The sequence below is a fragment of the Penaeus chinensis genome, chromosome 7 (assembly GCF_019202785.1).
Source record: "Penaeus chinensis breed Huanghai No. 1 chromosome 7, ASM1920278v2, whole genome shotgun sequence".
Lineage (NCBI taxonomy): Eukaryota > Metazoa > Arthropoda > Malacostraca > Decapoda > Penaeidae > Penaeus > Penaeus chinensis.
This window is the reverse complement of record NC_061825.1, coordinates 7,082,188-7,094,687: the sequence shown is the minus strand read 5'-3', so window position 1 is coordinate 7,094,687 and position 12,500 is coordinate 7,082,188. Positions and strand designations below refer to the sequence as shown.

At 36.7% G+C, this 12,500-nt stretch overlaps 1 protein-coding gene across 2 annotated transcripts in view; it reads left to right on the top strand.

The window, feature by feature from the left end:
* The window catches only part of LOC125027188 (protein regulator of cytokinesis 1-like), a 10,524-nt gene extending 35 nt beyond the window's left edge, over positions 1-10,489 (top strand). The window contains exons 1-14 of one of the 2 annotated variants that reach the window (XR_007114993.1): positions 1-49; positions 1,716-1,824; positions 2,355-2,453; positions 2,606-2,749; positions 3,092-3,205; positions 3,702-3,857; positions 5,708-5,872; positions 6,003-6,150; positions 6,601-6,824; positions 6,935-7,093; positions 7,329-7,511; positions 7,947-8,054; positions 8,576-8,713; positions 8,929-9,068. The exon at positions 1-49 is cut by the window's left edge and continues 35 nt beyond it. Coding sequence is in view for 1 of the 2 variants with exons in the window: in XM_047616104.1 (XP_047472060.1) it covers positions 36-49; positions 1,716-1,824; positions 2,355-2,453; positions 2,606-2,749; positions 3,092-3,205; positions 3,702-3,857; positions 5,708-5,872; positions 6,003-6,150; positions 6,601-6,824; positions 6,935-7,093; positions 7,329-7,511; positions 7,947-8,054; positions 8,929-9,255 (1,950 nt within the window). In the remaining variant the exon portion in view is untranslated. Of the gene's footprint in view, positions 50-1,715; positions 1,825-2,354; positions 2,454-2,605; positions 2,750-3,091; positions 3,206-3,701; positions 3,858-5,707; positions 5,873-6,002; positions 6,151-6,600; positions 6,825-6,934; positions 7,094-7,328; positions 7,512-7,946; positions 8,055-8,575; positions 8,714-8,928 lie in introns of both variants that reach the window. The other variant, XM_047616104.1, reaches the window with a different exon arrangement.
* The last annotated feature ends 2,011 nt before the right edge of the window (positions 10,490-12,500 follow it).

Sequence of the window (12,500 nt, the reverse complement as noted above, 5' to 3'; positions counted from 1 at the left end):
GTTTGGCCTGACAGAAAAAAGTTTATTTATTTACAATGGATGAAACAAGGTGAGCTAGTCTTTGCTCTGTGAATATGTTAATTAACTAGTAGCTAAGAGTGGATAGAGTACGCTTTGGAAGAGGCGTTTTAAGTGCGTGAGTAGATATGACATGGACTTTGACCCGAGTGTTTTCGAGGGGCGAGTCGGAATGTAATTATAATATTGGAAGTTTTACATTACACTAAAGTCCAGGTATGCACGAGGACAACCTTTACAATAGGAGGGAGGTAGGATATGCAAATTACCCATTTTGTAACTGAAGCGATAGCTTAAGAGGAAATGGTAAACGTCTACGAGCCATCTGCCGCGGCTTCCAATTTTTTTTTTTTTTTTTTTTTTTTTTTTTTTTTTTTTTATCATATCGACTCTTTCGTCCATATTCACCTGTAACTTGTGATCTGTGCTGGAAGGCCTACGATCTCAAGTCCAGCCTGATAGTGGTGATATGCCAAGGGACATCCTGCCTGGGAGGTGTAGGCCTCTATTCTGTCAAGGATGGAGCCTAGACTGGTTCTTTATTCACTGATAAATTGCAAGAGAAGGCCACAAGCCCATTTAGTCTGACTGCGTGTGGTGGAATTTTGCTGGCCTTTGCTGGAGCACTGAAGGCAGGGAGGTCGCAATGATCATTGACACAATGTTAGGTTTTCACCTGAATTTCATAGACTTAAACTCATGAGTGTGGCTATCACAGAAGTAAGGTGCTTGTCTGCTAATCCCACATTTTGTCATTTTGAGTCCTTTAAAGCAGAGTGATCTTCCTGTGCATTTCAAAAACCCCAAAACTGCGGTTGTTCATTCTCCATCCAAATCTTATCGACAAGAGCAGTAGCTTTCTATGTGACAGGATGATTGCCACCAGAGTACAGTTGATGGCTTCCTTTTTAGCAATAGTTAAAACAAGACTTTGAACATTCTGTTTTGATGAATGATGATTAATGTGATCTATCCAGTTTTCTCACTCAGCTTGGGCTTCTGTTGCTCTCAACCTCAATTAGAAAACTTACAAGCTCTTTTGTTTCTAACCCCAGCTGGAAAAATTGCATGATTAACTTTTCCCTCCAGACCTTTTGGATATTTCATATGTACTCAAGTCCTTCACATTATTAAATCTTAGATTCACCCTTCAGTTAAGTGCTTTTCCCATATGTGAAATGGCTGCTCCTACAGATGCTTTTTCTAAACAAGATCAAATTAAGAGCCAGTTGCCTAATAGACAACTAAACAAAAAATTGACCCAGATGTTACCCAAAATATACATTCCCATTTTCTTTGGTGTCGTAGTGTTTTTTTTGTCTATCTCCCATCGTTCCTTCCACGGCCACTACTCTCAGGAGGTCGCAGACATTATGCCGACTGCTTTGAACTTGATGCTCTCATCCCACATACTTCCAAGCTCTGGAACCATTTTTCGGTTTTAGCTTTCTAGGCATATTACAACCTGTTTGCTTTTGAAAAGGCTATTAATGTTATTTGCGACTACATTTTCCTTGCAATTTCCCATGGAACTTCTATTCTCTGGGCTAACACTATAAGGTGGCAGATCTCATAATATTTTATTTGTGATATTGCCTTTTCTGTATTCACTAATGGTAATTACTCCTTTTAATATGAATATATGAAAGATCAAATGCTTAAAAATTATGTGAATAGTGAGAAATTTTCCATTTCAGAGAGGAGTTGGATCGTACCTTGGCCCGTTTGGAGGCTGTTTGGGACGACATTGGTCTGAACGAAGAACAGCGCAAAGAACGGCGTCATCATTTTAATGGTCACATTGTAGTAAGTTTACATGCAACTGCCATTTTCAGTATCGGTTATGTAGTATTTTAGTCATATGTAAGTAGAACTGGAAAGAATTTCATGTTCCTTTAGTTACAGACTGTGAGGAAAGGGGATTCTACTTGTTTGTTGTTTTAAAAGGGTGATGAACACTAAATCTGATTCCAGGGTTGCATTAATCTGTTTATTTTAGCAGTCATAAATCTGTTAAATATTTATTTCTGTTACTTTGTGTATTTACTCATTGATTTTGTTTTAAGATTTGTATTTTATATATATTTAAGTTTCCTTTACTTTTATGTTGTGTATGCTTGCCTTTTTCATCACCTGTTTTAATGGTTCCAATTCTTTTGATCTTTGCATTTGTGGAATATGCAATGCACATGTAATTTACAGAATTCAAAATCCCTCTTGTGGATATGAAAAAAAACTCTTTAACAGTATTAGGACTCAGATGTATTAAAAACTGTCACAGTACAGTCCTATTCCAGAATTAATTTTCATGCATTTTATTTTTATTCATATTTCAGAATTTGTGTGAAAAAATAATTGATGATGAAACGGCTTTAAAAACAAGAATCACAAACAACATTGAACGTAATACTCAGGAGATCCTAAAACTGAGTGAGGTAAGTGAGGAAGATTTCAAAGAAATTATCAACAAAATAAGGAATAAAGACTTTACATACACATGTTTGGTGTGTAAGAAAAGGAAAAGACTGTGAAAACCTCCTACTGGCTTTGTAACTGCTGTAACACTGTCAAACTTATTTTCCTGTAGGGTCTTGGAATAGTCCCAGAGGATGCTGTGGATGGTCTGACGTTACTAGACCTGGACACATTACTTCAAGAAAGAGTGGATCACCTTCTACAGCTCAAGGAACAACGGATGGACACTCTCAAGCTTTTGCAAGAAAAGGACGAAGTACGTTGTTGCATGTCATAGCAAGAAGAGATATCTTTTCACACTGCCTTGGTAGAAGACATAGATACATAAAGTTCACATTTATTACAGCCAGATCTGAATTTTCTCTCTCCTGCTCTGAAAGAAACTGATACATGTAGAATTAATCTAATATTGGCTCAAGATAAATTCCACTTATGTTTACTAGAGGTTAGCATCATTTACTAGTTTGCAACTTTTCTGCATGAGAAGGCGAGTAATGGTAATGAACGAAATCTCATAGTATTTGACATTTTCTCTAAACAAAGAGTATTTAGGAATGTTGCTACTAAATTGTGTTTTAATGTGTATTATGATTTCCAGGGAATCTGTGAATTACTTTGTGAGACTCCATATTACATTCCTGCTGGCTTGATCCCATCACTTGAAGATATAAAGAGTGTTGAAGATCATGTAAAAACAATGGAAACAGAGAAGGTAAAGTTGAGCAGTTTGTGAAAATGCTGTTATGCTTCTGTTTTTAATTTATTTATCCAATTGGAATTTCTGCTGAACAGTAGAGCTAAAATTTTGGCGTACATTTATTGCTTGGTTTGTCAGTAGGAGTACTTGTAAAATTATCAACCCAGTAAAAAAAATGATGGGTGTTTTGGCCATGGCTTAGGGATTAACTGATTAGACTGAGGTGTCAGTTGGGGTCATCCAAGAATCTAAATAAAATATTGCCATCATAATTTGTTGTAGAAAATTGGACTTTTAGGTAATTTGCATAAGGAATATAGTAAACATCTTGGGACTGGATTTAGGAAGTGCTTTCTAGTTCTGAATAACCATTTTTATCTTCTCCTTGACAATTCTGTTAAATTAGAGATTCTGTAGAATTTGATAGTTAATTTATTTACAAAAGTCACTGATTACGCTTAATTAGACCCAGGCTTCTGAAAAGATTTTTAAGAGCTGTCTTTATTTTCAGGAAGAACGAGAAAAGAATTTTCGGATTCTGAAGGCAGGAATACTGAAATTCCTGGAGCTTTTAGAACAGCCACCAGAAGATTCTTTCTGCCAAGATATCATTTGCTCGGAAGATGATGATTTCCCCCTGGGAAAAGCATATTTGCAGCAGATGAGGGTATAGTTGTGTTTAATTTCTTTGGTACTCTTTCTTTTGTTAAGAAATTAAATGAAGTTACAGGATTTGAATATAATACACCAGTTGTTGATCAGTGCAGTTTGTTCTTTTTTCTTTTTTGTAACTTTATTTCATTAATAATGTATGAGTATGCAATTTCATAAATTTTGTAACTGGTTTGCAAAGCAAGTGGCAAATATCTTTGTATCATGGAAGAACTTCCTTCCAAGTAAGGCTGGTAAATCTCCTTTAGCATGCTCCAGATACATCCTAGTAATGGCAGCTTGTGCTGAAGATTGATACAAATAAAGATTCTTACACTATGTTGCATAAAAAACATTTCTGTATTATAACTTGTAGCTGGTTACACTCATCACACCTATTGGTAAGGGAAATCCAAGACTGCCATTTGATAAAAGAACACCTAAACAAGGTCATCCTGTGTTTGTTATCTGCACATATTGGTACTGTCAGAAACAAATGGGCCAAGGCAGCTTCCACATAACTTTGGGGTGCTCACTGTAACTTCCACACAGTAACATGAAGCCTGTCATTAAAGAGAACCATCAAAGCATATAGAAAAAAACAGTGGAGATATAAGTAACAAGCTGCTGTAAGAAATAAAAGAACTATCAAAAATATGAGAAGCCTCTTTCCTAAAGAAAACTAATATTCTCTGTACAGCATGAGATGATTTATATCTGAAATTTTTTACAAAATTTGTCAATGATTATATTTAGTGTTATGTCTGTACTTGTGAATGGTATACAGTGATTTTTAGACGAGACCCAAATGACTTCCGATATAACCACTGCAAAACTTAGTAAATCTTCATTCAGAAACTAAAGTTAGATGTAAAGAATCAAATAATCCTGAGAAAAGGATATCTATGTTTGTAATGAATCCAAAGGGGCTGTCACTGCTTCACTATTTAGCTATTGAGGGGACAGAAGTTGTAAATCTTACTAGAAATCTCCTTGGACCAGCACACATTCAAGCAGAACTCAGTTACCTCAGACCAATCTTGTGCACTGACAGGACTAGGCAATAGGAAGCTCCACATCTATGTAGTTAACAGAGTAGAAAAATTATGACCATTCAACCTGGAGATCTAGATACTGGAGAACTGAAGAACTTAATTGCCCAGCTGGAGATTTGAAATACAGATCTTGTATTATGAACACCTAATGCAGAGCTGGACTTTATACTGAAAGTTTCAGAAGACCTTAGAAAAGGATATTTTTCAGTAATCTTTGACAGCTTTAATAGAGTACCAATAACAGACAGTGCCATCAGAAAATATGATGTGGACTGGTGTTTACATGAATGTTGATAAATTAAAGAAACCTTTTTGAATATTCAAGAAGTATCAGAATCCCTAGAGAAGGAAAAAAGGATGAATGAAGAGGATACCCTATTCAAAAACAAAGGAACTCAGAAAACCCCAGCTGTTTCTAGAAAGTGAACTGAAATCACAAAAAAATGTGGCAGAACCACTCTAGAAGCAAAAATCCTGAGCTCCTAACTCAAACTTTGTATTTCTGCATTTTATAAGCTCAAAATAACTAAGGCTAAACTTGGCTTACAATGAAACTGTAAAGATATGTCCAAAGGCGGAGAATTGCCATTAACATTACAAAGAGGTTGTTTTGATTTGATATATTTAACATTCGTGAAGAGTAATACTATCAACAGAATTGCAGTTCACCAATTCCATGTATCCTTTTTTTGGGTGTGCGATGCAGTAAAATAGTATGTACCATAAACAGTAAGCTTTGTAAAATCTATAATTTTCTTTATCGATATCCATCATATCCATTACCCTCTTATTTATTTCTTTTTCTTTCTAGGGTGTTCACAGTGATCTTGAGTTCCGCGTCCACGAATGCGAGGCGAAATCATTAGAGCTCCGTGAGAAAATCAGCTGGCTGTGGATTGCCTTAGAAATATCAGTAGATGAACAGCAGGCTTTCCTCTCCACGGCACCTAAGCACACACCATCAAATATTGCAAAGGTATTTTTTTTTTTTTTCATGTGTTCCAGTCCTGTTATTGTTATTTATGCATTTATATTATGGAAAGTTATAGAAAGTTGAGTCGTAGTGATCAGTTGAAATTCAGGTTTAGTATATTCTCCTTCAACAGCTGGAGGAAGAGCTGGAGAAACTCAAGTTGTTGCGCCTTCAAAATTTGTCGGTATTCATAGAGAAGCTTCAAGAAGAACTAGCTACTTGGTGGGAGAAGTGCTATGTTGGAGAGGAGGAGAGGAAGAAGTTTTTGGATCAGCAGCCAGGTTTGTAGATGCTTGTTGATGATCTAAATGATATCTGGATAGAAGATGAATTCTTGTGATATTGTAAGTTTAGTTATCTGGTTAAATATCATATGTAGCTTTATAATATGGTCTCTTGTTCTGTAAGAGAAGAGAAATAAAGATGTCTATTTTACACTTGACCAAGTATTTTTTTCAGCTAGTATTCCATGTGCATTAGTAAAAGCATTAGAAAAATTACATTGTATATACTGGACCAACTGTGATTCTGAGGTAGATGAATCCAGGAGCAATTATTGTAGTTATAACCATTTTATTATTATTATAAAAAAAAAAAAAAAAATTATCTCTCAGTTTTCACCCATTAGAAGCCAGTCTCTGTTATATCTCTAGTTCATTGCATTAATACTTGAATTAAGAATATGTTTTGCAATTGCCTGTTATTGTGGATACATTTCTTCACCAAAACAGATGATGCAAGTGAAGAAGTTTTAGATGCTTATGAAACTGAAGTTTGTAAGTGGAAGCAGCACTATGAAGCCAACAAGGATATTTATATACTGGCTACACAATTCATGGATCTTTATAATCACATGTTGGAGTTAGAGGAACGGGCCAAAGATCCTAGCCGTCTTTTCAACACAAGAGGCGGGGCGCTGCTGCTGGAAGAAAAGGCCAAGAAGAAAGTGAGGACTGTAAGTATTTTTGAGTCTTTTTGGAAGTATTCCTTAATCTATTTTGTGTTAATTTATTTTGCTTTTATCAACCCACTTCTCAACGTAAATCTTGTGTTGATGACTTACAGGAACTCCCAAGAGTCCAGGAGACTTTGCTTGAAAGTGGCAGAATTTGGGCTGAGCAGGAGGGAAGATCCTTCCATATTAATGGTGTGCCTTTGGAAGATTATATTAGAGTGCTGTGGGAAAACTATGATATGAAGAAAGAAGCAGAAAAGACAAAAAGAGTAAGTTTAGTGAATGTCACAATATTCTGTACTTTTCTGGTACACCTTAGCTGATATTCATGCTAGCATTAGTATTTTTTAAATTTTTTATTGTTGACTCCTGTGGGAATCAGTAAGCACGTTTACCTGCCACCGTTTATATTAAATGTTGTTTTATTATAACACTACAGGAAATACAAATATTTCTATTAATTTCTGTCACTATGCTTATAAATGATTTTCTTTAATACGCCAGCAAGTAAAAGGGCCTCAAGAGGTTAAACGTCCAGGTTTACATATCCCCAAAACTCCAGCTGGACTCACAACCAGTAAGAAAAGATGCCGTGAAGGTGAAGATACAGCAAGCACAAAGAAGATGAAACCTGGTGTATCACTGTTCAAGTCACCTTCAAAATCAACACTCCGCTCACCCACAAAGGTAGTTAGCATGAGTTCTAGGAAGTCCATGAATCTGTAATGGCATGCTGTTCCCTTCAGATATTAATGTATATGCTGCTTTATATTTTTCACAAAATTGTAACTAATAAAAAGGGTCTGTCTATTTATTATTCAGTGTAATAGATGTGTTACTTAGACATCTTCATCTGTGATGTAAATATGCTTAATCATGATTATGTACAGTATATGCAACATGATATAATTTTTTATCATGGGTGCAAGATGGAAAATTGTATTATGTGACACAATCCTGTTAAAGTAGATTTTTATTGTTTATTTTTTTGTTTATTTTTGTACAGCTTATACCAAATCTTTTTGTAAATACTAGTCTCCAGTTAGGTGTAGATTATTTGTCAGATATTACTCTTCAATTATTGCAAAGAACAGACCAAAGAAACATTTTTCTAACTGACAGACACCAAGAACCAGACCCCTTACAGAGCGCAATGCCCAGCTCTGTCCTCCACCAGTTTCATCCACTGACGCAAGTCTACATTCCACCATCTCGTACGATAAGTTTGAAGTAAGTTGAAAGTGAATCGTGCTTGTGTTGTGTATGTGTATTTTTTGTATTTAGTACCTCTAGTCTTTTTTACTCTTATTTCATGTTTTATTGGTTTACTATTCCCATTTTCCTCTTGGTTATCTCCTCTCATGCAGTGATTAATTAACCTGGGTTGGGTGATTTCAGTACTTCAAGAACTCTGTAAATATGTATGTTTATTTTCCCTTTTGCTTTTCCTTTTTTAATCTTCATAAAAAAAATAAAAAATAAATAAAAAATAAAAGGCTGTCTTTATCAAAAATCATGTACTAATCTCAAGTGATATACATAATCATGAATACCTGTGCAACTATGGAAAGTACACATGTTTATACCTTAATGTGCTTTGCTTTATGTCCAAAATAAACTAAACTGCCACAGTTGCCTATTAGCTTCTTTGATGATAAATGTGTATTTATGTTCACTTTAAAAGAAAACAGTTGAGGTAAATTATTCCATCACAGAAAGGATGAATTACAGTAACAGCATTATGTTTGCAGGACAACTTAAGAAGTAGCAGAGAATTTCTCAACAGTACAACTCTTGACCAAGCTAGCTCAGAAGCCGAAAAGTCATTCTTATAGCTTTTGTATGTGCTTTAACCACTAACTGTCTTCGTGCCTGTCTGGGTCCTAAAGGTGTGTTGGTGTCCTGTTTCAAGCTGAGTGACTGTGATTTTTAATTTTATTTTATATTTTCTTAATGGAAAACTTTTATGTATGTTCTGAAAACTGATTGTAAATAATGTTCAATATCCCCATAATTGTATGAAAAATAAAAACTTTAACGAAATGTTGATACTAATTTCACTGCTTAATACTATTACTACTGTGATTTATTGCTCTTCAAAAAGGCTGGTATTGATGAAAGGTGTAACGAAGAAATAATTCACTCGTCGCTCATGGCTGACCCATCTTCTGAAAAAAGTACTCCGCCAGAAGATCAGATGAGAGTTCGAAGATTGAAGGAAACCCTTAATCTTGCGTCTCCACACAAAGCACATGCACGCGGCAAACAGGCCCCTTTGATGTCTGGATTCCCACAGTGCAAGAGCACATTGAGACGAGTGGCTTCCCAACCATCTTTGCATCTGAAACAAGGAGCACTGGCTCGACATGGCAAACCACTCTTTCATAAAGTATTTAGCAATAAGGCACATCCAGTCCACTTCCTTATTTAATTTAAACATTTCCTTTGGTAAAAACAGGGATTTTTGCTGAAATACCATAGCAAAAGTTGAATTGTATATTGTCTTGTATATTGTCATAATATTTTGTTTTTATAGTCTTCATGATTCTGTCTTTTCCTCAAAGAATTAGGGGATTCATTAGATTTGGCTCTATTTGCTAAAAATATTTATAAGAAACACCTCTTCATTTAAGATTAGTTTTTAAGAAATTTCAAATGTGTTTACATTTCATAGATATTTATTTCTCTCAAAGAGTTGTTTAAGTTGTATATTTTGTAACTTCCTCTTAGTGAGTTGAACACATTACTTTTTACAGAGGAAGTCCTCAGCAAGAGTGATGTCTTTGTTTTCCATGGGTTTGTCTAAAATCATGTAGTACATTGTTTACAGCAACCAGGCCCGCACTGTGAAGACTTCTGTAACAATTTCTTGTTTTTTCTTTTCACCTTCAGATATTTGCAGTCTGTAGAATTTTATTGCATTATTGACTAGTGCTGGTGAGAACTTGATTATTTTATGCATTGTGTGGGTTTAGATGAGGTATCGGGTATTTTTTGTTTTCTGTATTTTTGGCCTTCCTCTGCATTGCTTAGTTTGAAATAAAAAGTTCAGTAATTTTAGAGATATATATATATGTGGTTATTCTCAGTTGGATAGAATGCATTAACTCCATTCCTATTATCTTTATAATATACTATGAGTCTACATGTTTAGTATATTTCTTGATGCTAATGATTTAGGTTTGATCATACAATCTGTTTATAAGAGGGACAGCTTGGTTTAATTTTTTTTTATTTTTTTTTCAGTGAATATTATTATACCATATAGTACAGTTTTTTTCTATGAAAGTCGTATCTGAAGCACTTTATTGTGTTTTGGGGAGCAACTTTCTTCTAACTCCAAGATAATTTTGTAAAGGTATGCTTTTAGCCATGGTTCCCTGTTTATGCTTTGTATTCAAGATGAGAATTAACCATTGAACGTTACTCTAGAGCATAATATTTTAAAAGAATTGACTGTGTTAAATGTACGAGTACATTGTCTTCCTCAGCTTTGATTATACAGGAAAATAGAGTGCTTATGGGTATGAAATAATGAATGCTTTTCATTTGAAGTACAATAACATTTCAGGAAAGAATACTTTTTATTGATGACTGCATAATACCAGATATAATGTCTGTTTATTACTGTGTATACTGATTGAATGAATAAATTTTTAACAACATCTGTGTCTTCCTTTCCTTTTGTTTTTTTTTCATTAAACTAGTCATGGCAGATTATTATTATTATTAATTGAGGTGTCTTCAGTCTAAAGTCATTATAAGCTACAAATACAACGCAACAATTTGTCCCATCATCTTCTAGTGTACAGCAAACTTCTAACAAGCAGAATAGATTGCACCAAATCAGTACTCTACAGCTGCCTTTCTATTTAAGCATGTATTGTTCACACCAAGGTATCGTTATTATCTTAAACTTTTTAGCAGAATCCCCCCTCAATCCTTTGCCCGTTGTTGTCGTTGGGGGGGTTAGGAGACGAAGACTGAGACCCAATGATGGGGAACTCAACCTTGGGACTCAGCCATGAACTCAACTAATTTTGCATAGTCTTTTTTCCCACTCATACTTTTCGTTTCAGTTTCTACACCAATCCCTTCTACTATCCACCTCCTAAGGTGTGAGAGCCGTGCTGAAAGGATGAAAGGCTGACTTTATGTCAGTCCTGAACGGCCTGAGGGAACCATGGGCACGGTATTCCCCTGCCATACCTGGCCCTTACCCCTCATTGGGACCCTGAGGGGTGGACTATTTTTTTTTTTTTTTCCCCAACATAATCCAGGCTTATCATGGCCAATAATGAAGACGTAACCCCACTCTTAGGGGCAATGAGGCTTGCCCTTTTATCAAATAGCCCCAATCCCAGCTCTCCTTTGACCACGGCTCCGAACACTGCAACAACTCCCCCATCATCAATGCATACTAGTACAGTATCAACCCTAATCAACAACCAACCCCCAGGAGACATTTCTACTCTCCCAACATGCTCAACTTCAACACCTTTACTCCCACAACCTTCTTCATCACCCACCCCATCTCCCCTTATTACTACCTTACAACCTTATTGCCCACCTCCCCGTAACACTACCCCCCTCAACACTACTCCCTCCTCCACACGTCCCCGCACTTCTACTACCCCCACCTCTACAAGAATCCTAAATACTCTATTTAGCCCAGCCAAATGGGACCGATTTTTCGTGATCCCTCCCACAGCTCCCTACTCTCAAAACACCCTCCTCTTCCAACAATGCCTCCAAAAACAAGTAGGCAAAGTCTCTTTCCGTAGCCGACCCGACTACTCCCGTCTCGTAACAGTAACAACTGAAAACCAAGCTATAGCATTAACAAAACTAACTGATCTATGTGGTAATCCCATCCCTACAGAACCTCATCCAACCCTCAATACTTGCACCGGAACTGTCTCTATCTCCCCAACAGATTGCCCAATCTATGACAAAGAATGGTCAGATTGTGGAGAGGACTTACTCGCTTGTCGCACAGACTATGACGCAACATATGTATAATGCTACTCCATTCCTCCCAGAGGAAATCGTAAGAAATCCATAAACATTGCCAAAATTACTTTCCGTAGACATGACCTTCCCTTTAATGTTTACATAGGTGGCGAATCCCTACCTGTCCGACCATACCAACCTCCTCGTCAGTGCCAAAATTTAGGACACCCAGCCAAACACTGTCATTCCACAGCCAGATGCCCGCTATGTGCCCAACCTGGCCATACTCGATCAAACTGCTCTGCACAATCACGCACATGTGCAAACTGTGGCGGCCCCCATTATGTATTTTATAAAGGCTGCCCCACCTACAAATTTGAGTCTGAGGTAGCAACTCTCAGATTCAGACTTGGACTCACTCTACGTGAAGCCAGACAGGAAGCACGTCGACGAGGCTTTTATCTTACCCCCTACTCCAGTAATGTCGCTCACTCTGCCAATCCCCCTACCTCCCAAGCTCCTACACCCTCTCCTAAACCCAACCCCCCTCCATCTAACTTCCCTTCTTCTACCTCCTATCTTCCCCAGTCAAATTCTTTTGCCATCCTAAACCTAGACACTCCAATCTCTACCCAATCAAATTATTTTGCCATCCTAAATCCAGACACCCCAATCTCTACTAATGCCCCAACACCTTCCCCTCTCCCTCCCCGCACTACCCGC